Raw genomic sequence first — 25,907 nt, forward strand, 5'->3', positions numbered from 1 at the left:
AAAGAAACTTATGAATGTACTTGGACATTTATCTAATAAAAACCAATAGCAGATAATAAACTGTGCTAGGAAGACCATAAGCAGGAGTATTTTTGGCTGTAACAACACCTCCTTGGTGTTTTCCAGCCCTAACTCCTTTATAAACCCCAAATAATGTTTTGTAATTCGCTGTCTCCGCCCACCCTCCCAGCCATTTACTTCACGACACTCCTAGTTACTATCACACTAGGAAGAAGTCTAACATGCAAATTCAGAGTGGCGTGGATAAATGGCAAAAAAAAAAAAAAAAAAAAAAAAAAAAAAAAGCCTAGAAAATTGGTCTGTTCGGCTTTATAATTTTTGTTGAAAAATACCCCATCGCTCCCAACTGATGAAAACAGGAAGCTCTATTCATAAATATGAAATTCTCTGCCTATGATATATAATCATCCTAATAAGAAAATGAGTTCTATACATACTTGTCCAAAGGGGCAAAAAAGGAGATAGTTTCCCAAAGATGTTTCCAATTTTCTTCTGAATCAGAATTAGCAAATCGAGACGACTAACATACTCTGTCTGTGTGCATTATTCCTTACTACACACAGCATTTTGTAATTTATTTCAAAGCTTCCATTATAAACAAAAAATACAGCTTCTGTTAACCCACTCCATTCTGAGCTTATAAAGTCAATAACATTGAACAATCTAAGTTACAACATAAGAATTTTACTTTATAGATGTATATGTAAGATTTGCTGTCAAAGGCTCTGTTAAAGTTAACATCCAAATAAACCATCCAAAGAATGATATAAAATGAATATATTTCTTTGAAAATTAAAAATTACAAGCATAAAAAACACTAAGATTCATCCAATAAAGTATGTTACAATTACTGCCATTCATTTTTTGTAAGATCCTCAAACTGGTATTGAGATACAAAAGATACTGATTACATTTAATACGAAAGATACTAACCACGTTTAATCTTTACGGTAGGAGCCGGCATCTAATATTGATCATACATTAGCTAGAGAGACATGATTTAGTATTTGTAAAGGAATCTCAAGACTAACACTTTCATGACAGCCAATTACAGTCAAGCCCGGCAAGCAGTTTGCAACCAGACCTTAAGAAAGGTAAACTTTTTTACAATGAGTTACAGATTCACAAGTTTAAAAAGACAAGAAAAAGAAAAACAGAAGGACTCCAATCACCCAGCAAATATGAAGCAGACCCCAGAATGTGATACAATCCAAAGATGTAAATTATTGTAAATCATCACTGTTGTTCAGAATTTCACACAGCCTCTTGAGCCAATTTTGTTCTTTTCCACAGACACAATAATGAACTAAATAAAAGGAGGCAAAAGAGAAAAAAAAAAAAGTGGGGGTAGGGGAACAGAAAGGAAAACCTTAACTGCAGAGTTCAGCTCTACAAATGCTTAACCTTACAGGAGTTTGGGCTCCTTCAGCATTTGTATTCTATCCAAATCCTCATGAGTCACAAAAATTAAAAAGCTATATCCTTCTGGATGCCAGGAAGGGCCTTACCACAAGCCTTTTGTCAGGGAGAGAGAGGGAGACAGTGAGAGAGAGAGAGAGAGAGAGAGAGCAAGAGCAAGGGGGGAAAAGCCACAGTGGTAGGCAGTCCCACTTCACTTGGAGTACTGTGAGGTCACAAACCACATGATTCTGTCTCTCCAGTAATAGTGCTTGCAAAAAAAAGGAGTTTTAAAGCTTTTGCTTTTTTGGATTGTGTGAATGCTTCATTCGCCTCACAAACAACCACAGAACCACAAGTGCGGTGCAAACTTTCTCCAGGAGGACAGCAAGAAGTCTCTGGTTTTTAAATGGTTAATCTCCGCAGGTCACTACCAGCCACCGAGACCAACAGAGTCAGTGAGTGCTCTCTAACCACAGTCTATGCAGTAATAGTAGGTCCTTCAAATATTTGCTCATTCTTTTTGTTTTGTTTCCTTGCTTTTCACATGTTACCAGCTACATAATTTCTTGACAGAAAAAAATAAATAGAAAGTCTATGTACTCCAGGCATACTGTAAAACTAAAACAAGGTTTGGGTATGGTTTGTATTTTCAGTTTAAGGCTGCAAGCAGAATTTACAACAGAGGGTACAAGTTCTGTCTGAAAAAAAAAGGAGGGACTATGGCATCAAACAGCCTCTTCAGCACAGTGACACCATGTCAGCAAAACTTCTTTTGGGGTAAGTGTTATCATGTTTTAAAATCCTGTAAGAGATGAACCTGTTAAACAAAAAGGTATGCTTCTTGGATAAACTGCTAGCTTTTCCGGGTAACGTACTATATTAAAGATTATGATAATAATGTTATTTTGCTGCACTAAAAATTGAAAAAATGAAATTGCTGTACATGTTTGCATTTGGCATCTGTAACTTATCTACTTCTCGAAGGAATGACTGAAATAGAAAAAATTACATTATCTAACATTAGTCAAAATGTTTTCTAGAGTTGTAGAAATGAGGTGGTTAAAAACAGTGAAAGAAAGCTTAGTCTTCTCATTAACCCTCAGTGAAATACAATGAAACACTAAATTAATCAAAGTGTTATGAAGTATTCACCCTGGCAGCTCCCAATATTTGAGCAAACTTCAAAAAGGAAGCAATTTTACAAAATAACAGACCACAGAATTATCTCGACATTATGCTCTACCATTATGCTCCACTGCAGAAATAAACCTGCAGTAGTTTAACATTTTAACCAGCTCCACTAAAAGAAATCTATCTGTAAGCTTCCCCTGCATCGTACGATAGGTGCACAAGTTTGTTTCTACACAACTTCGTATAATTGAAGCATATATTCCTATATAAAATTATAAGCATGTAATAGCCATTTTCAAAAAATCTTTATAGTTACCCAGGACATCCAGGATATGAAATAGTTCACAGAACTGTAAGTTTAAAAACTTACACGCCATTATATTTTCTATATAATTTTAATTTTACATCTACACACTATTACCCATATGGAAAACTTGTTATAAACACACGGCAAGCACTGAAATGTCTAGGATTCTTTTAATCATATTCTTGGACCTACCAAAATGAATACCGTTTAGTCTCATGAAAAACAAAACTCTGCAAGGATACCCTACATGATTTTAAAAAGCCATACCTATTAAATCATGCTGAACTTTCAAAGAAACAGGCATAATATAGTCCCTTAATATTCGATTTCAAATTAATGTTGATACACAGAAGTAAACCACTTCAACATTCATCAGCTGACACAGTATTAGAGTAAAATATCTAAACACTTACAAGATTTTCTTTATGATGTCCAGCATTTTCCAACTACAAGGCAAGTTTATAAAAGTTTCTTTTATCCTTTAAAATCAATCCTTTTGCTCTGTATACCTGTATTAACTTTGCTTTATAACTTACAACTAACGATTGGAGTTTCCTTTACTCCTCCTACTTCACACATTTTAACTGGCTACCAGAGAGGATCAGTCTTAGTTTAGGTCAAAGAGAAATAATTAAACCTGAAGGAGAAAAAAGGTTTCTCTTTAAAAGGTAAGGAACGCAGTTTGTATTTTACAAAAAAAAAAAAAAGAAAAAGTAAAATTGCTGTAGTGACTCCCTCAATATAGTTGGAAGTGGGCCCCCTCAGTTACGACACATACAATATAATAATCGCAGATTATTTTTTTGAAATGTAATGGTAGGTAATAAACATTACTCCAAAATTTTCTGCATTCAGGAAGCAGAACATATATACAACTAGGCTACAGTACAGCCCCTATTATAATCACAGCTTACACATGGTAATTTTGCTGTTCCCCCACAAGAGAGAAGGAAAAAAATGGTTAAAACTATTGTTATACGAAGGAATAACTTGAAACAGGCATCTCAAGCAGTTAACTTATTCTTCCACAATATTACTGTTTGAAAAACAATACATTTTTTCTAACCAGAAGGGGAACAGCACAAGTTTCAAGGACTACTTGAGCATTAAAAGCAAAGACATTAATCCTGTCACAAATAATACATTAAAATGCTCTTTATCCTATCATACGAGGGGTCTTATATTTCTGTGGCATCCTTAATAGCTATTTCTACAGTAGAATTTTCAAACCTTGCCCAAGTTTCTAAACCAGGCATAACAGTGAACTAAACAGATAAAAGATCATCTATCGTGTGTCCTATATTTTTAGACATCGTAACTAATTCCTTCTCTTCTGAAAAGTGGAATTTAGCCTCTCCCACCCCCAAATGGTACTTTAGCACCCGGAGGACAATTTAAGATGAACCCACTACACCACACTAATTATAGGTATGTAGTGAACATTATGTATAGGCCGTCATCACACTACAAACATTTCTCCCATCCCATAATCTATTCGAAGTCTAAAACCTCACTTTGGGCCTTCAATTCTTATAAATGATTATCAGCACAACCTAATGAAAAGTCAAAAGTGATCCAGTGATGCGGTCCAGTTTTGCAAAATAATTTTTGCAAAATGTGATCCAGTTTTGCAAAATAATTTTTTAGAAGCTTAGGCTTTTCCTAGGTGAGGGACAAAAAGCACACGCGGACCAACTGCCTCGCCTCAAATAAGAGCGAAAAGTGTGTGAGAATATGTGTGTGTGTGTGTGTGACAGAGATAGAGTTTCAGTGTCCTTGCTCTCTCAGCACACCATTTACCTTGAATTAAACAAGAATTGCAATCTGCATTATTCAAAATCTGCCTATTACTTATCATAACTAAACTCTGTTGAAAACGATAGATCTGACTCACGGAATATCTTACAATTAAGAACTTATTTATGACAATATATCAGCTAACTGATTAAATTTCCACATAAAACCTTTGTAATTGGTCACAGTGACTAAATATGATGTGTAAACACTGATTTCCAAAGTAATAGTTGTGGTCCATGTCAATAACGTTACAGTTTCAAAATTTAATAATGTCGAAATGGTATGACTTGCTTCTAAAATAAGACAGCTAACTTCCAAAAATCTAGGGAGACGATTTAAAAAGTCAAGAACATACACAGAAGACCACCCTAATATATATTAAAAGTTAAGGATGTCAATGCAACTCCCAAAGACTTATAATATAAATTACTTTAAATTATAATAATCCTAATTTTACATAAAAAACAAAGATTTCACTTTTGAAATCTTAGAAACATTTTAAAATGCAAAGGATTTAAAAGAAATCACAGAAAAATATTTTGTTAGTCATTATGAACCTCTCCCGACGGTCTCCAAATCACAAGGAAGGCATGAAATATACATGATAACATTATGATACGTTTTCGTTATTTTACAAGGACAAAAAATTAATCTATTCAATTACACCCTTCAAACTAATCACTGATAGTTTGACTTGTTTAAATCAGTCATGCTAAAGTTAAATTCAGTAAGATAGAAATGTTCCAGTTTGTTAAAAGAACACTGAAATATTTGATGGTTAAATAAACTGCAGAGGGAGGAAAAAACTAACTCATTGAAGGCACTAAGATTTTATCAAACACACAGAATTAATCTTTATTGAATAGAACCATTCACAAATCAAAACTCACTGTACTTCAATACTTTCAAGCAGCGCTAATCAATTACAAACCTTTTCTAGTGCTTCAAAACTCATGTGCTTTCAATTTTATACACTGGTGGTCTTCAAGTACTGTATTGGGGCTGAGTTAAGACATTCTGTATCACAACTTTTTTTTCAACAAATATCCATCTAGAGGACTTTTTTTTCCCTCTCTAGAGCTGCTCACATGAAAACTGTGGTAATATTTTTATACTGTACTTCTTTGTTGAAGCTAAAGGTTAGGGGTTACCTAAATACCTCAACTGTATATACAAAAAAAGGAAAAGGTAAGTATTCATATAAAAAAATCCAATGGGACTGAATTATTTATTTTTGCATTTCCTATGATTAATGATGCACCCGTACCTACTTGAAAACTGATGGCAAAACAGGGTAACATCTCAAATTCCTCTCCAAAGCATACAAATATCAACCTTCCATGCTGTTCTAACCCTTGTTCCAGGAGACTAAAATGTGACAATGCTAATAGTGAGGTCATGCAAAAGCTCCTCAAGAGCATTAAGATCACAAATGCTATTACCTAACAAAAGGCTTCAGAGATATTTTTATATAGAGGGTTCACTGGAACAGTCTACCTCTACAGTGTCTCTTTAAAAAATATTACACATACGGTCAGATAGACAAATGAATTGTAATATGAAAAAATCTTTCCTGTAAGTAATAAAATCGTAAATGTGACAAAAGCGTTAACCATTTTTTCTAGTCATTTACCACTTAAGACTTGTCATTAAATGGGTGCTAGTAAAACCAATGCTAATTTAGGCAGAGATATCCCAATAGGTTAGCTGCATGCATTGTTTTTTTCTCCTATACCAATGAATTCCACTGAAGATGTCATTCTACCAAAAAAATAAAAAAAATAAAATAAATCTGTCATTGAACTCCAATAATAAGGGTGACAATAAACAACAGTATTTTCTAAAGAGGAAAACAATCTAAGCTGTCTCAAATTTAAGGAGATTCGTCACAAAATCTAAAATGTTTACTATTTTAAAATATTTAGAAAAGGAATTCTCACATAATGAAAACACACACCTTAACACAATATACTGCCATTTCAGAGATTATGGAATTAAGTGGATATGTATTCTGATTAATGTGTTACAATTCAAAAAAATAATGGGGAAATTCTATACCTTATTCAAAGGGAGTTTCCTTACAATTTTCACCACAGTTGACCACAAGCTTTTGTCTTTTCAACAGCAAACATATAAAACAGTCTATACGTTCCCACATAACTTTTTAAAGATCTGTACAGAAACTGAGATTAAATATCCTTTTATTACACTGTATGTAATATTTTCATCTTACGGTGAATTCTTGGAATTTTCTCCCCTTTATATCATTTTTTTAAGAACAAAGGATTCAAGGTTTGGAACCACTAGTGTTAGATGGATGTAAGTAACACCATATCAAACATTTCACGTGCTTACTGTTATTATTGAAAGCATGTTAAGTCTAAAGCATTTTTTTCATAAATATGCTTTCATCAAACAGTAAATAAAAACCCCATCATTTACCATGATATATAAAACAATTTCCACATAAAGTTAGCTGTAGAATTAAAAGTCCTTTAAAGGCTAATTGCTACATAAGCATTGAATACTTGCAGTGAAAAAAAATTCATTAACACATCTCCTGTAAACACCCTATATTCTTCTTAATATTCATAAGTTCAACATCAAATACATATTCCAGGACCAAAAATCATACCAAATGTGACTGTGGTTCTAATTAAAAAGAGGACAAATGTTAGTATATCTTGATTAATTGGTTTTGATTTTTTAAATCAATTGCCCACAAGGAATTCTGCACCATCTAGACATATTAAATGAACACGATTTTTAATATTATTTAAGATACTTTAAAATTATTATATCGATGTCAGAAAATTTACCAAGTTAACATTATTCTCAAACATGTATTTATGATCACTGTTGCAATCAGCTTATGTGCACTATTTCTATTGCCATCCCTTAAGAAATAACACGTGACTTACATTAGAGAAGCGACATTCTTACCAAGGTACAGGTAAACATCCTGGGCAAGGCAAATAATTTTGACCACAAAATCAAATAAATGAATTTTATTTTACTTTTCATTTAAACTTGCTTTTTTATTTTTTTACATCGATAGGAGCTACTAAAATCATTATGCCATCAAGTACAATTACGTAAAACACTAAGTTTAAAACTCAAAAGTTTATGTGTTTATAGGTTGCTCTAAAATTTGTATGAACCATGAATGTGCCAAGCCATTGTTCACATATTCCTTATAGTCAGATGTCTTACAGTTAAATCCCTTTTGTGGTTCAGCATAAGCAAAAAATAATATTAATAATAAAGGGAAAATGCTAGCCAAATCACAATTAACAATCATCAATAAGGTTTGAAAAACATATACACACAGTCTCTTTGGAAAAACTAGAATAATGATGTTGTGGTACTCCACAGAACTTTATATGAACATGGAGATATTTTTATACAGACACAAAATATATGCCACATAAACAGAACTTAAATCTCTTTCAACTATCAGTCCGCTCTAAATTTTAATACATGGTATATGCATTTGCAAGTGCATACAAACACATAAGTGACTACAGACCTTGAGATAATCATTAGGAAAAAATTTGTAAATTATTTAACTGAGGTATTGTCAGTAGTTTTTTGTAAGAGATAACCAATTACTTTTTGCATGTATACTAACAAAGCAATGTCCAACTGTAAAACCATTAACGGTCATCAAGCATCAACTGGGAAATTCAAGATAAAAATAATCAAAAACTATGCCTGTAAAACCTGAAGGACATTATTTTCCAGTCATAAACTTAAAATAATTAAACACTGATTATCAGTTGAATTATTACAGTTCACAAAGGTAAATATGAATGTAACTAATCTGCTAACAGATACCTACTGATTGACATTCTCTCAAAGAACAACTCTGGCCTAGAGCTAAACAGGTAAATTTTCTATATATTTACTCAGTGCCTATATAACCTACATAAACAATTTAAATTAGGCATTGTGATTTGTAATTTGCTTATCTTGTTTCAGCAGTAATAATTAATTCTATTTTTAAATTTCTCTACTGAACTTCTCAATTTAAACTTCAAACTTCCAGGATAATCTTTAAGTAAAAAGGTATCATTATTTCTATCAGATGATTAAAAATTACTTAAATGAATCTAAGCAAAATGTATTCACTATGAAGCTGAAAAGACAGTAAGTGCTATATTTTATCATTAATATTTTAATCCCCTGGTTTTACTGTATTGGTGTAAACTGGTCCTAGAAAATAGACATACATGTATCTCAAAGATATAGGGCACAGATTTCCTTGAATCAATAATTTTATTATAAGATTTTTTGTAAACGTAGCTCAAAGATAACACATTTTTTAAGAAAAGTGAATTCTTACTTTATTTCATAAAATCCTATCACATTACAGAAATCTGCAATATTATATATATTATAAACAGTATATTACTATATTACATGTAGTATAGAAAGAAAACTTCTTTATGTTAATAATCTATATTATATCATAGTATATGTTTTCCATAACATAAATAGCTGTAAAAGTATATAAGCATTTCATACTAAGGACTTTATCACCCAATTCGAAATACTACGACATTAAAAGAAATTTCTAAGAGAAAACTTCCATTAAGACAATAACATCCTAGTATTTGGCAAGCTAATTGGTTATAAAAGGTAATCTAGTAAGATTAATTTTCATTAATTAACTACTCATAAAATTTTTAAATCTTTCAAAGTAATTCAACTCCTGAAAAAATGCAGAAAAAATTCTACTGCTCTTTCAAATAGAGTTCAATGCAAAATGAAAATACTTAAGATAATCCATAAAGCAGACAGTACTTACACAGTGTACTACCGTATCTTCGTAAAGCAATATAAACATAAAATTCAGTGTAATCCAAACCTTTGATCATTAATCCAACCTCCTCTCCATAATACAAATTCTTTTTTTTCATATTATTAAAACCCAAGTGTTCACGCAGAATTCTTTACATTCCCCGAGTTGTTAAAACTAAACACATATAGTATGTTCTCTCTCTGTCTCCCTCTCTCTCTGTCTCTGTCTGTCTCTCTCTCTGCATTCCCAATTCTTGCCTCCCTCCCTGTCTCTATCTTTCATTCCCTTTATCTTAGGAGGAAAATCTGTAACATTTTCAAAGCTTTTTGCCACTAGTATCCACCTAGTTTTAAAAACATCATTATCTAAGCTAGATAAGGACAACTGGTATTGTCAGACAAGCACCATTCTTGATGTAGTAATAAAGATTTAACAATGTATTTCCTTTATAATATGCATAAGTATATTGCAGAATATTTTAGTGTACCAATAAGACCAGAGAAAACATATAAAGAGATTTTTTTAAATTACCATTCACAAAGATCCAGAAAGAAATGGAGCCATATGCAGATCAGGCTTTTGTAAATTTTCATAAATATTCTTATTTTTAAAAATATAATGATAAAATCAAAATACATCAAGAAATACTTCAATAACTTTTTTTATAAGAGTGAAATATCTGGCTTAAATTGATAAATTAATTACTAAATGGCTAAAACACTCTGTATTTATACATTTATATACATAAAAAACTTTACTAAGACATGTTCAAACCATTTTCTTGGCTATGAAATAAAATCATGTGCTCCAACAAATAACATAACAAAATATTTTTCATTAAGTATTTATTCACAAAGTAATTATATTACATGTAGAAAATGATAGCAAGAGATTTTCTAAAATGACACTACATTAATATATGTAACTCAAATTTGCCACCTTGATTTAAACCTTAATCTGCCAAATACATAATCATTTCATTGAGGTCCCATTATCCAAAAAAAATCTAATACCCCAATGTTGTTTTAAAGGAAACTTTAAGAAAAATCATCATATTATAAGCTGACCAAGATATTTTTTGAAAAGTAGCTGTGAAAATAACGTGACCTGAAAACTTATATATAACCTTAAACAAACTTACATACTCGAACATACGAAATGAACAAGAAAACAGCAAACAGATGCATGAAGTAAAACTCTACCTAGGAATGATACCACACTAAAAAGCCAACCCTAAGCACAAGAGAAATACATATGCTTTTTAAAATATATGCTTAAATTTAACGCTTTTAAATACAGGCTTGCCTTTTGAACTGCTCAAATGAATAGATAACATACCAGTGACTACAGAACTTCCTTCTAAACTGGCAAAAAAAAAAATAATAGTAATAATAATCACACCTAATTCCTAATTTTCCAGTTATATTGTGTGATACTTTCTTTAATTAGACTACCACTTATTCTAAACTGGCTGGAAAGGCTTGCCCACTGCATTTTCCCTGTACGTACCTCTTCCTTATCAATTATGATGGATCTTCAGCATTCGGAAGAAAAAAATAAAAAGCTTCAAAACTTAGTAACTGACTTTAAAACACATCGTTAAATCAATATACACAGGGCTACTTTAAAAAATATTCATTTCTCGAAGGCCAGAAAATCTTACTTTTTTTAAGCTGATGCATCCACACATAGAAAGCAAGTTTTAGTAAGTTCTTTTGCTACGCCATAATGAGCTGCTCCAGGAACTCAAGGGTACCTAAAACAACGGACTACCTGTTCTAGCCATGCTTAGGAATGTGTCCAAATCATTTTTATTGATTTAACCTTTATAGGAATGCTACATATCCTCAGAGCAAAACATTTTGAATGTATTTATAATATGACACACTTCTGAGAAACCATGAAAAAGAAAAGCTAAAAACAAATCTAGATACTCCTCCACCCCTGGTTGTTATGGGTATTTGTTTTTTTTCAAAACTATTAACAGACCTAAATATTAAATAATTCTATTTAGGAAAACTTACGTTGGCACCATGGTAAGGAGAAAGAAAAATTTATTTTGAGGAAAAAAAGGTGCATTTAAATAAATTCTAACTTTTAAGAAATAAAATGTCTGCCTTGACAATGATGTCACATCTACACATTTTAACGGACTCTAAATACTCACTTTCATATTCTAGTTACACATTAATCATGGAACCTACAAACATATCAAACTTAAAGAATTCAGTCCTTATTGAATAAACTAAGTTGTACTCTAGTTTACATTCTGAGAGTTGACAGAGAAAGTTCTGTGTTACCTATCTCTCTAGCTTTCTACAAGTGGTACTTTATTAATGGCTTCAGCAGCTAATGCCTGCATTAGTCATGTTTGCCAAATAATAATTCACAATATTATGCTTCCTCACATTATGGTTCATCATTCGTTAACTTGAACCTCACCTCTAAAGGAGTTATACTTTCACTGCAAACTGTTCTCTCAAAAAGGCAAACAACTTTTGAGCATTTCCAGATGTAGCCCTCAAAAAAAAGAAAAAGGAAAAATCATAGGCAAATTCTCAAAGAATTCTAAAATTATTAATAAAAATGTAGTAAAACTGGAGTCACTACTTATTACTTCAATGATATCCGTAAGTTTAAGAGCTGAATGTACTATATATCAAATTAAGAAACTTATGATAGATTTCAGGTAGCTGCCAGTAGATACAACAACCAAGCACATTTCACTGTGAGACAAGATTCTACTGAACTGGAATTTCTGAAGTTCTGACAATTACTGAACATGCAAGAATAAAATGATAACGTTATCTTTTTCAAATAGTTAACTTTCTTCTGGGTAATATCAATTTGGCTTTGGCCACATTATTTTCCTTTTGTCATTAATTTTTTATAAAGCATCCAAGCCTGCATGCGATTATGCTAAACCAAAATTAAAATAATTTATATGCAGCCTACTTCTCTGAAGCAGGGCTGGGACGAGGCAAGCAGGCGTCTGGGGCACAACATTCAAGGAGGTCCTTACTTGTGCACAACCCTGAAAGTGAGTGCCTCCTTAAATGCTGAGCCCTAGGAACTTTGCTTGCCTCACCCGAGGCCCAGGTCCCCCTCTGAGGGCACACTGGTATCAAACATTTCATGAGACATACTCTAAGCAGGATATCATAAAACACAGAAATATGGTAATATCAGAATGAAATTAAAAATAAAAATGTTTATATGCTTAATGGCCTATCTGATTTATATTTTTCTTAAAAAAAAAAGAACCCACTTGAACATAAGTGGAAATAAGTATTTAAAAACATAATCATATTATAATGAGTGATCTGAGTTCAGAGATGGCACAAATAGTTGACAAATTTTCTTAAAAGGAGACTTTTATTGCCATACATATCTTTCAAAGTAAACTCAGGGCCCTTATTACTCAACCATAAGGCTTTAAAAAAAAAAAAGAAAAAGAAAAGAAAAGAAAAAGGATTGAGTAAGTATGTTCCACTAAAGGGCTCACAGGGCTACACAGGGTTCGTAACAGCCCAGATCAACAGAATCACCTGAGGAATATGCCTTGAGGAGGAAGGGGACATGAGAGAGGCTTGGGAATTATTTTAGACAAGGCTCTACAAGTAAATTAGCCACATTTGGGGACCAAGAGGGAGCCAACTTTTAATACACCCAGAAATAAGTTAAGACAAGATGCATATACAAAAATATATACATTTCCAAATTGTTTCCCCCCTCAACATTTGCAAAGCTTATTCACAAGAAACAAAACATTAAAATTTCAGTCTGTTACTTTCTTTTCCCCATCTTCTAGTAGAGATGTTAGACAATGATAATATGTCCAACCAGTAACACTAATAAGAAAAAGGTCAGAAGCATAGATAATTCAGTAAGATGAATACAGCCAAAAATATTACTTGTCTTTTTCTTCTAGGTTAAGTAGGTATTCTAAGTATATATTCTAAAAACTCAGTATTTTAAACTTTAAATATATTTAATTAAGTGTATATTAATGTCTTTTAAGAAAATATATGTGCCCAATGTACCTCCAACACTATACCTTGAAACTCTATTTTGTTTTATGTTAGCTTTTCTTGGTTGACTCCTTATTGTGCCAGGCACTGTGCTAAACCCTTTATAAAGATTATTTCCTTTAATTCTCCGAATTCCTTTATATGAAATGGGTATTACAATTCTTTACAGATGAGGAAACTGAGGTAATATGAGGTAATAAAACCTGCCCAAGGTCATGCATACAGTCGAAGAGCAGACATTCAAACCCAAGCTTTCTCACTCTCCACTACTACCTTATAGTGGTATATATAACCTTGATGAAGTTAAGGTGATAAGAAATCCCCAATTTCATCTATACAGGTATCAATTCTCAGTAACATCATTAAGGTAAAGTTATTAAATTGACAAAATACAAGAGATCATCTTTGAGACTCCAAATTCTCCCAAAGTAGATCTTTAAGTAATACTGGTCAGTGAGAACCAAAGAGATTAAGGAAAAATATAACTAAAGAGTGTACCAAGGGATAAGACTTCGGTCAGGTTTGACCAGAAAATGAAGGTTCCAGGGAATTAAATCATTCTTAACCAATCATCATAATCAATAATCTTATTCAATATCCACACCATACCCTATATACTTCATCTGATATGAAAATACCATTTTAGGAGTTAAAAATTACACTGTTACATTAAACACAGGAATTTGTAATCCTCCTTGTTTGTAAAATTAAAACAATAAAGATTTCAGTCACGGCTTTTACGTCAGTCAGGTCTGGAGTCAAATCCTAGTTTCTGTAATAATGCATAACATTCCTTTTACCATGGTTCTCACTGTTCTACCTAAAAAGGCTTACATACCCATACTCATGCTAAGTGAACAAGACGACTTTAATCCCTAAATCTTAATCTGTAATTACAATTTCTCAAATTCTTGCTCACTTAAATCTTTGATGTTCCCAAAGACCCACTGATAAAGGTACCTGTTCTTTGCCCACCAAAGAGATTCTAGGAAATAACTCTTTGACATGTACTATTTATCCCAATGTCATCCACAGCCATTTCTCCACTATTACTAAAAACAGAAATTCTTACAGAAGCCATAAAAGAGTTCTACCTGCTGTTTTTCTGAAAGAGGATAGGAAGAAAGCTGTGAGATTGTATCACTGTCTGTATGGGTCCACTGAGAAAAGATGCCCTGGCCAGGAGCCACAGGTGATGGCAGGTAGATGAGACATTTGCTCAAAGAATAAAAAACTGGGAAGAAGAGAAAGCTGTTTAAACATCTGCAAACATCAACAAACCTCTCCAAACATCCTGCACCCATTTTTAATTTGATACACAATGGTGTAATGATCACACAAACAACTTTAATGAGGTAGAATAAAGTAGAAACATTTATTAAAATTAAATGAGTACATACGCAGGTATAAAATCCTAGATACCACATTTCAGAAAAGGAAGCATGCAAACTCGTACTCTATCTGGCATTGGACAAGACAGAAAAAGATTTGGTTAGAAAGAAAAGTTGGTAAGGGAAGATGCTTTGCTGGCTTTAGCTTAAACTCTGCAGGGGTTCACACTTATTTCATCAGAAGTCACCAGACGGCAAAGATGCGAGAAGAGACCAAAGGTTTTTCGTGCAGCCAGAACAATCAACCAATGAAGCAGAGAGTAAATTTAGTATGACATGGTGATTTACCAGTCATTAATCTAGTAGGAAAAAACTCGGCCAGAATGTGGAAAACATGGTTAAACTGAAGAGGGATTACAAAGAAACCAGCAGCAGAATTTGGCAGCGGTCGCTGGGAGAAGCAAGGACTGGGAAAAGGAGACTGCAGCCCAGAGGAGAGGACAGTGGTGTTGCCGGTAGTTAGGAGAAAAAGAGGGGAGGGTAAAGTCGCAAGAGTTTTGACTTTATCATTATTAAAGCTGCGCCTAGTACAGGAAACAGAAAGATCCTAATTGTAAACAACACAAGTTCAATATTGTGTTTACCTGTTCAGGGGTGTACATGTTGTCAGAGGAACTCAAAATGGTAATGATCACTATGTTTGGATAAGAGCAGAATTGTGAAAGATTTTTTTACACTTGCCAGTATTTTTCAACTAAAAAAAATACAAATATTGCAACTGAAAAAATTTAGGGGACACTATGTTTTAATGTTTAACATTAACCCATACAAACAAATTTGGTACTGGTAATGATGTGGTGTTTTTTCCCCCATGCTCAAGTTTAAGAAACAGAGCAAATTCCTACAATTAGAAATTATTTTTATGTGGGAAAACCAGTTTCAAAAAAGCCATAGAATCTCATAAACACAACAGACCCAGCAAGGGTTTTGGTGTTAAGTTTAAATCCCAGTTACACCAATTATTCTTGCCGTGATGAGCACTGAGCCAATCATGAAAGTGCTGAATCGCTGTACTATGCACCTGAAACTATGGTACGCTGTATGTCAACTAACCGGAATTAAAAGAAAAACTTTTAAAAAAATGTAAGAAATAAAAAAAATATGTCCCAGTTACACCAATTTTAAAAACCTGAGCAAGTTACTTAAGCTCCCTGTGTCTCAATTCCTTCATTCCTGTAAAGATGTTTACTACCTACCTTGAAAGTTTTCCATGAAAATTAAATAAGATACATGCACGTAAAGTGCCTACAACCCAGTCAGGAAAAATCATTGCAGTTATTACTACATACATCGTAGTATGTATGTAGATACACTGTATGTACATACATTGTGTTAATACATACAATCACTCAATCCTGAAATCGTCTCGAAGAGGCTAAATTTGATTACTCACAGTGTGGTCCACAGAGCAGTGGCACCAGCAGCACCTGAAAGCTTGCATAAAAATTCAGAACCTCAGGCCTCACCCCACACTTTCTGAATCAGAATCTGCACTTTCACAAGATCCCCAGGAAAAGCAAAGTTTGAGAAACCCTGTTCAAAACAACATTCAATTAAGGGAGGGTCCAGCTTGTTCACATACTACCAGCTCCCCGAAATTGTCCACTTCATGTCGGTTCCAGAGTTCTTTTCTGATGCTGAGTGAAGAGCAACTGGTAGTTTACTCCTAATTTCTAACTCTGAGAAACTTTTAAGAAACTGACAGAAAAGTCTAATCTACTACTACTTCCAAAAGATGACTTTAAAAACCAACGAGAACTCTCACGTTGACCCCTCAGTCGATCCACTCCGAACAAGAAACAGGGTCCTGTGGTGCCTAACTCTCTCTTGTAAAAGAAGGTCTTCAATAACTTGACACATTTTGTAAATTATTAAGCTGCACAACTGTACTAACCAGGTACCAGTCTGCTTATCCCTGTTGTCAATGATGTCTCACCACAAATCTGTCGAATGTTTACTGAAGTTTAAAACCATTGTATTTGCCCTCTGTTCTGGAGACAAGATACCTAGCAGCCCTGACAGAGCACAGAGTTTGTGAGGCATGGCTACTACTGAGTAAAACCATTTGGCTTCTGATACTCAACGTCTAGGCGGCTCACAAATCATGCCTTTAATAGCCCTTTCTAGAATCTTAGGCAGCAGGGGCCTCAGGCTGACAACACTTCGGACTTTCGTTTTCCAACTAATCCCCCTCTTTGATATGTGACACTGATTTTTTTATTCTGAAGTATTTTATCATCATAGATGCCCATTCCTGTCGCTTTTCCACTCCATGATTACCGTACTGAATAAAACAAGAAATACAGAAGAAACTGTATCTATGAAAATTGTCAGCCTAAATAATAATTCAAATTTCCTAACTGGGAGAAATAAAAGATGGCATGAAGTAGATATGACAAAAAAAAAAAGAACAAAAATAGAAGAAACAAAACACATCTGCCAGATTCCACAGTATTCTGAGAGTGTGATGATCACAGAGCTCCAACAGGCTTATCTCCTCTGAAGGGATTTCTTAGACTGCAGAACTTTTAACTTCCTTCTAGTTCTTCTCCAGTTTAGTTCTTGAGAAGTCCCTCAGTTATTTAGCCTACACTGCCTCTTGCCTACATACTTATTCTTGCTCTCTACCCTTAAAAAGAACACGCATGCCCTCGCTTGCCCACTCACGCACTACCTCATCCTTTTCATTGTGCCATCTCAACTTTCTTTCCATTCGTGTCCACATGGGCACTGCTTTAGATTCTAAACTTCCAGTGGAGGGCCCAGAGCTGTAGATTTAATTCCCTTGGAACATCACCTAGAACAGTAACATAATCAATTAAGCTTTAATGGCCTTAGGACAGGCACATCGATAATAAGAGCTCACAGAAAGATATGCTTGCCACGAATTTTAAATTCAATGAAAATTAAGAACAAAAAGCATGTCAACTTTTTCTGCAAGAAGTGAACCAGCACTTTACTCTTGGCTGGAAAAACCTGGAGAAAAAAACACCTGAATATGAAAGGTGAATTGGCCTTAAAGACAAAAAGAGGAATATACTGAGTGAAAGGAGAAAGGAAGGTCATTTAAAAAATAAAGCATGTGATAAGCCAAGACTCAAGACTAAGAGAGGGAGACAATAAAATAAGGGTAGGTATAGAATTTTTAAATCTCTTAAGTATAAGGGACTATTTATAAGTAGAGTGGTTTAAGAGTTGCTGTCTACTATTCTTTAAAGCAGGCTTCATTCCTATGAGTTTAGGAAAGTCTCTGCCACACATAATGAAATCAAAATCTAGGGAACGAATATATGTGAACAAAAGGGGTGTACATGAGAATGTTCCTCATGACTAGTACCTACTTGCTCAGACCACCTAAGTATCCAATAGGTACCCTACAAAGGAAACAAACTTAAAAAGAAAAAGTAGGATAGCCAGGAAATCAGAAAACATAAAAGAAAGATTGATCCTAGGAAGAATGTTCAATCCCCAAATCACTACTCCAATTTCCAGCGATGAGCACTGTCTTATTTTTCCCTTGTTCTCTCCATGTACCACATGAATGTGCATTTATCAAGACCTCATTAATTATTCTGAGAGGGATGTGTTGCCTTATCAAACAAAAATCAAAGCTCCTTTCTTGGGTGTCAAAAAAAAAGATGGAATTTGATAAACGGGATTTTTTCATTTTAAGGTTGTTAACCTCATAATTTCTAATGTTTAATGGTTTGTTGCTTGTTTAATAAATCCCTGCTTACATGGGAAGAAGGAAAAAAAAGAAAGATTAGTTCTAGTCACAGAAGTCTTAATAAATCATTCCTCTTGACTTTTTTACATTTAATTTTCTGGGTTTTCTCCAAGCTTCCCACCTCCCCCCAATTTTTTCTAGTATTACCACATTGGACTTTTAAAGGACTGAGCTTCAAGTTGAGAGAACTCCGATCTAGTTGCACAGTTACAATGATATAAAAAGACAAAACACTGTTTGTCTGAGCTTCGCTTCCCAGTACTGAACTACATAATGCTAAGACTTTTCCAAATTCTATGATTCTGCCATATTTATTACATTCTTGATAGAAGATTATTTCCAGTAATCGGCATAAGGTCACCCAGAGTGAACTTGAAGGCATTTTTTTCCCACTGAGACTCTGTAGAACCATAATCCTTCTCAGCTCAGGTCTTGAGGGAGCCACTGACAACCAACCAACTGATGGGAATTTGTGAATAAGAGGATTTTTTTGCCAACTGATGCCTGAGTGTTTAATATTTTCATTCAAAAGTCAATTTGTTCCTCAGACTTTCATCACACTACGCCTATTTCTACTGAACCCTTGGCATCTTTTACTTTGGGTCTTTGCTTCTGCAGCCCTAGATCCAGGTTTTCAGAAGGCACTTACAGGGAAGTGATTAAAAGGCACAAAAGGACATGAAAAAGGCAGAGAGAAGTGGAAGAACTTTGTTCTAGAGCCCTTTTACTTTCCTGCCTGGCTTTATGAAAAATAACTTCACCTCTTTATGCTTCACTTTCCTCATCTGTGAAACAAGAGAAAAATTATCCACCTACCTGTCCTGCCTCACATGGATGTTTAGACATTGAAACGAGAGAACCATGTCGAGAACACTAAGAAAAATCACAAGTATATCCATATAAGTTATAATAATTAAGTACCACAAAAACAAAGTTCAAACTTCCATTCACTTGACTGAAAGAACATGCTTGTGCCTTTATGGAAACATAAAATATAAGCTGGCCAGGTTTTTACCAGAGAATGAAACTAAAATCTTCAGCAAACCAAGTCTTTTGAAGGCTAAACTTTGTGGAATAATAACATCCATTAAAATATTATCTCCACATAAGAGTGAAAACATATGGTATCTTTCTCTGTATGACTTATTTCACTTAGCATAACACTCTCCAGTTCCATCCACGTTGCTACAAAAGGCCAGATTTCATTCTTTCTCATTGCCAAGTAGTATTCTACTGTGGCACAGTAAACCACAATTTCTTTATCCATTCATCAGTTGATGGACATTTAGGCTCTTTCCACAATTTGGCTCTTGTCGAAAGTGCTGCTATTAACTGAGGGTTGATGGCGGGTGAGAGGGAGGGGAAGGTGGGTGATGGGCATTGAGGAGGGCACCTGTTGGGATGAGCACTGGGTGTTGTATGGAAATCAATTTGACAATAAGTTTCATATTAAATAAATAAATAAATAAATAATCTCCAGGGGCGCCTGGGTGGCTGGGTCGGTTAAGCGTCTGACTTCGGCTCAGGTCATGATCTCACGGTCCGTGAGTTCGAGCCCCGTGTTGGGCTCTGTGCTGACTGCTCAGAGCCTGGAGCCTGTTTCAGATTCTGTGTCTCCCTCTCTCTCTGACCCTCCCCTGTTCATGCTCTGTCTCTGTCTGTCTCAAAAATAAATAAATGTTAAAAAAATTAAAAAAAAAAATATTATCTCCAAATATCTCCAATTATCTTAAAACATATCTCCTTTTCATTCCTCTAGCTCAGCTCACCTTTTAACATACCTCATCAGTAAAATACACTGTAATGACCACAACTGTCATTTGTTTATAAATTACATAAATCTGTTACCTTTCTAGTATATTATGTACCTTAAAAATTCTTCATGAAAATTGAAATTTTAAGGCTTAAATTTGAATTTAAGTTCCCTGAACTCTGTTTTGGAGACCGCTGCTATAAGTCAATGGTTTCAAACCTTTGTACGCTATGGACCACTGCTCAAACACCAAGTTTTAAAACGCAAACCCAGGGGCACCTGGGTGGCTCAGTCATTTAAGCGGCCAACTTCGGCTCAGGTCATGATCTCACAGTTCGTGAGTTCGAGCCCCGCATCAGGCTCTGTGCTGCCAGCTTAGATCTTGGAGCCTGCTTCGGATTCTGTGTCCCCCTCTCTCTCTGTCCCTCCCCCGCTCATGCTTTGTCTCTCTCTCTTTCCTTCAAAAAAATAAAATAAAAACATTAAAAAAATTTTAATAAAAAAATTAAAAATAAATAAATAAAAAGCAAACCCAATCCATAGGAGAAATACATGTAGAGCTGCTCTGATTAATATGGGAATAAGAGAACAGGAGCCAGGAGTTCCGTGAGGAAACTCCTGTGGCTCCAGAAAGCACAATTTGAAAGCACTAATCTTGAGGTGAGACTTTCCATTAGCCTCTTTACAAAATAAAATAAATGAATGAATGAATGAATGAATGAATGAATGAAATGTACTTAATAGCGCTATTTCCTAAGCTTGAAGTCCAAGATGTTAAAGAGTCAACAGAATTCTCAATGTTATATTTACTGTAGAGATACTGTTGACTGCATAATCAAGGGGCCCAACAGGCTTTCGTGGAGGAAAATTCTCACAGTCCTTATCACCAAACACTATTATACTCCTAACTGCTATGGTTATATCAAAGACTGTTGATCGACTTTGCTTTCAGACAGTATAGTACACAATGTTATGCTTTCTTAGTTGCTAGGAGGCTTGACAGTTACGCTTTTTGCCCCATCTCGGGAACCAGAGAGCACCTTTATTTTATGCATCTCCGTGCATTTTTACCCCCCGGTTAATTTTATATCTCTACTCCTTTTGGACTTCATCTTGATTTCTTGTCTTTCCTATCTTATTATATAAACAAGTACAATAAACTCATATATTTTTGGAATCACCTAAGATACCAATGATAAAGCTCAACACTCAAAACTTGCTACTTGGCACCATCCGCATCCCATTTGGTAACTAATTCACTAATTCTATCAGTCCCCAGTACCTAACAATCCAGCCTTCCATTATCACTTCTATTTCCTGTTCTTCATTCCCACTGCCATTACCTGGACTGCCACGATAGGTCTACCCATAGCCAATCCACCTTACATGGAGCTTATAATCACTCCTTCTTAATCAGTATCAACACATATCATACCTTTATCTTTCCAAACACCTTTTAAAGGTTTCCCACTACTTACGGAAAAGTCTAAACTCTTTAGTCAAGCATTCAAAGCTTTCCATATTCTGATACCAATGACAGTTTTGCCTATATTTCCCATGTTTGCCCATATGCCTCATCCTCACCTCTAGGTCTTTGAACGTGTTGTTTCCCATACCTGCAGTGTTTCCTACCAATCCTCCCTGCCACCTTCCCCTCAAATTTCTACAGTGCCAAATATTACCGTACCTTGAAGACAGAACTCAAATGGCATTATTTTCACAAGCTTTCATCATCCAAACTGAAATTCTACATTCCCACAGTAGTGTATTTGTAACTCTTTTCACGTATTTTTCTCCATCATTCTCTCATATTCGTCTATCATTCTGTCTGTTTCTATCTGCATAAGAGACCATCTCTCATACATGTAAACATATAAAAATTCCAGACCAGTGACTCCGAAGCTTTTTTTAACTACAAAATCCATTTTTCACGAGAAGTGCTATGAGAAAGCCCAATAAGTAAAATGGATGTTTAAAGGAGACTCTCTGGTTCCCGGGGAGAAGGACTGAGAAGATAGCTCACCCCCTCTCCTGAGCAGCGCCACAGACATCTTCATAAAGCACAGACTATACTAAACTACACACTCTATGAAGATAAGAAGCATACTTGATTCACATGTCTCCCATTTCGGAAGTCAAGCAACATTGCAAAATCAGATATTCCTGGAGTCAAATCATAGTTGTCACTTATAAACTATGTTCTCTATGCAAATCCTTAAGCCTGCCTAACCTAAATCCTCATTTGTAAAATGGAAATGATAAAGTCTACCTCATGTGATGACCACATGAGAAAAGATACACAAGAGTCGCATCTCACAGTATTGCTGGCATAGATACAGAGGAATTCTCATTCTCTTACTTTCTTTCCATATCATCAACCCAAATGGCCACCATATAACAGGAATTAAATAAGTATTTCTTGAATGAATTAATGAATGACTAGATGGACAAATGAATGAATGAAAAATTGTCTAAACAAAAAATAAAAAGACAGAAAACAGATTTAATAACAGGTACAGAAAAAAGACATGCTAAAGAAATACTATAACAAGAAAAAAGGAAAAATACTTTAAAAATGACTTTTATGGCTGGAAAAGAAAAAAAATGGTACTTTATATATTTAAAAACTAGAGACATTTCCAATAAAAATTTACTACCAGAGAAAGAAGCTAAGACGAAAGAATTATTTACACACATAATTTTAAGGCTTACATGTGAATAATATGATATCTGGCTAATATCTAAACTCAATTTACATTCACCAGCTTAGAAATAAGAGTTATAGTAAATTAAACTATAGTGAACGATTATCATGCTTTTAAAAATGAATTTTATTTTGCTGATTTATGTCTCTAACTGTTACGGAATGGTGTTCTGATTTTCTTTTTAAAATGTGTTTCCTTGTTTCTCAAGTTACAAATGTAAAGTTCTGCAATTGTATTTAAAATCTCTTGGAGGTAGATGTGCACAAAAGAAATACCTCAACACAAATCACTATGACACATAATGAACCCAAAAGGAATAGGCATATATCATTTAAGGCAAGATGTTAAGTTTGATAAAAACAAAATCTGACCTTTAATATTTTTTAAAATTGGTTAATAAACATAAAATGCGGCACGGCTTATATTCCACATATTTTTAAACTCTTCTGGCATCCTTGGGGTCTGTCTACAAAAGCAAAGGAGTATGCACATGGCAGAGACTAAAAAATTCAAAGGAACGAAACATAATCCTGTGGGACCGTCCTTTAAATAGAAGGCTGAAATCCAAATAGCTTATTTTTCTGTATTCACAAAACTAATTTCATGCAATAGATGAAAATCAGTTAATGCAAAGTAATGGCATAAAAACAATTAGTGACACTATTAGCACAATATTCTTGAATGGTAAACTAGAAGTCAAAATTAGGTCTTATTATTTAAAGTTATTTATAGTCCTCAAAAATGAGAAAAACAGAACAGAAATTAGATTATAAATATCTCTTATAAAAACGTCACCCCATCAGACCAACAGGTTAAAGAATGAGTTAGCAAATTTGACTCCCAAAGAAGACTATAATAGAGGGCCTTTCATGTGACTTCATAAAAAATGTGAAACCTCTTCCTTCTCACCTACCTATATGAAGGCCAAAATCAATATATTATGCAATGAAACTATTAAAAAATCACTAGAGGGGGTCCTGGGTGGCTCAGTCGGTCAGGCATTCGACTTCGGCTCAGGTCAGGATCTCATGGTTCGTGGGTTCGAGCCCCGCATCAGGCTCTGTGCTGACAGCTCGGAGCCTGAAGCCTGCTTCTGATTCTGTCTCCCTCTCCCTCTGCCCCTCCCCTGCTCATGCTCTGTCTCTGTCTCTCAAAAATAAATAAATGTAAAAAAAAAATTCTTTTTAAATCACTAGAATTCTTAAAACAGATGTATGTTTCGTTTGAAAACTAGGTTTATTTATCAGTAAATAATTTTGTATACACAGTTGGATTAACATTCAAAAAAAATTATAAATGCCTAAATACTGAAATAATGAAACAATAAAATGTCAACATGGTTATCTCTGGATCATAAGATTATTTCCTTCTTTTGTTCTTCTAGAGGTTCCCAAATCTCTCAAATGTGTTCATTTTAAAATCCGAAAAAGTTAAAGTTCTATAAATATAAATATATGGGTATGTATGCACATGTACACATTTGTGTATTCTAATATGTATGTGTATATCCCCCAGGTGGCGTACTTATGTCTAATTTATAGAAAAAGAACACAGGGTTCTGGTATAAAAATGAGAAAAACTAAAATACGAAGGTACAACTTATGTTATTTAGTAATTAAGAAAATATTCTCAAATCTCCCTAATGTAACTTGGTAGTTAAAACTTTGGCTGTGGAGTCCGAAAGACCTGATAAAACTCCAGCTCCACTGCTTAACAGCTGGGTACCTCTAGAATAAAGTTCCTGAATTTCTTTAACCCTCCATTTCTTCATCTACAATTTGGGAATAATATTATCCAACTAAAGGGCTATTAAATGGAATAATATATGGAAAGATGTTAGTGCTCGATGCCTATTTGGTGACGGTAATAGTACTTCCTCTTCCCGTAACTCTTTGTGTGGCCAAAATTCCTACCAACCCTTCAGGTTTCAGCTTAAATGAGTTTCCTTAGATAGCCTTTCCCTAAATTAAGTTTTCGCATTCCACTATTTCATAGAACTTTTTACATTTTCTTTCACAGCCCTTATCACAATTTATGATTACTTTTGCGAACGTATACATCGTGCACAGCATACTATATGTGCTTAGTAAATTATGAATGAATGCATTTATGAATAAAGATGTTTACATTTATGTTTTTAAGAGAGAGTTTATTTAAGAGCGGGAAAGGGGTAGATGAGGAGAGAGAATCTGTTTTGAGAGAGCGAATGAGAGAGGACGCATGTAAGCAGGGGAGGGGCAGAGAGAGAGGTGCAAGTGAGAGAATCCCAAGCAGGCTCCATACTGTCAGCATAGAGCCTGACGCAAGGCTCGAACTCACAGACTGTGAGATCAAGACCTGAGTTGACATGGCCAAGAATCAGATCCTTAACCGACTGAGCTACCCAGCCACCCCAAAATGTTTATATTTATGATCTCTTCACTGATATAAAATCTTGTCTCTATATAATCAGTGTGACCTTGATTATAAATGTTAGTAACTGTAATACCAATGGGGTATCTAAATTTGAAGTTAATACTTCCAGGGACAAGCGCACAAGGAGAAGAAAAAAAAGAACATATTTACAATCACAATGATAGAAGCACAGTAATTCTCTACATTTTGTCCCTCAGTCTTCCATTAATGAGTCCACTAAACATAAGACTAAGAAAAATGTTATTAAGTTTCTTGGCTTTTTTTTTTTAATGTTTATTTATGAGAGAGAGAGAGAGAGAAAGAGAGAGAGAGAGACAGAGGTGAGCAGGGGAGGGGCAGATAGAGAGGGAGACAGAATCTGAAGCCGGGTCCAGGCTCTGAGATATCAGCACAGAGCCTGACATGGGGCTCGAACTCATGAACC

At 34.4% G+C, this 25,907-nt stretch overlaps 2 protein-coding genes across 10 annotated transcripts in view; one reads left to right on the forward strand and one right to left on the reverse strand.

Moving 5' to 3' along the window:
• The window catches only part of SUPT3H (SPT3 homolog, SAGA and STAGA complex component), a 535,933-nt gene that overhangs the window by 478,286 nt on the left and 31,740 nt on the right, over positions 1-25,907 (reverse strand). The window lies entirely within an intron of this gene.
• Positions 1,530-25,907, forward strand: part of RUNX2 (RUNX family transcription factor 2) — a 259,057-nt gene continuing 234,679 nt past the window's right edge. For 5 of the 6 annotated variants that reach the window (XM_042986483.1, XM_042986479.1, XM_042986481.1 and 2 more), the window contains exons 1-2: positions 1,530-1,877; positions 2,076-2,199. In XM_042986483.1, coding sequence (XP_042842417.1) covers positions 1,740-1,877; positions 2,076-2,199 — 262 coding nt within the window. In that variant the 5' untranslated portion in view covers positions 1,530-1,739. Of the gene's footprint in view, positions 1,913-2,075; positions 2,200-25,907 lie in introns of all 6 variants that reach the window. The other variant, XM_042986480.1, reaches the window with a different exon arrangement.

The sequence above is a fragment of the Panthera tigris genome, chromosome B2 (genome assembly GCF_018350195.1).
Source record: "Panthera tigris isolate Pti1 chromosome B2, P.tigris_Pti1_mat1.1, whole genome shotgun sequence".
In the NCBI taxonomy this organism is placed as follows: Eukaryota; Metazoa; Chordata; class Mammalia; order Carnivora; family Felidae; genus Panthera; species Panthera tigris.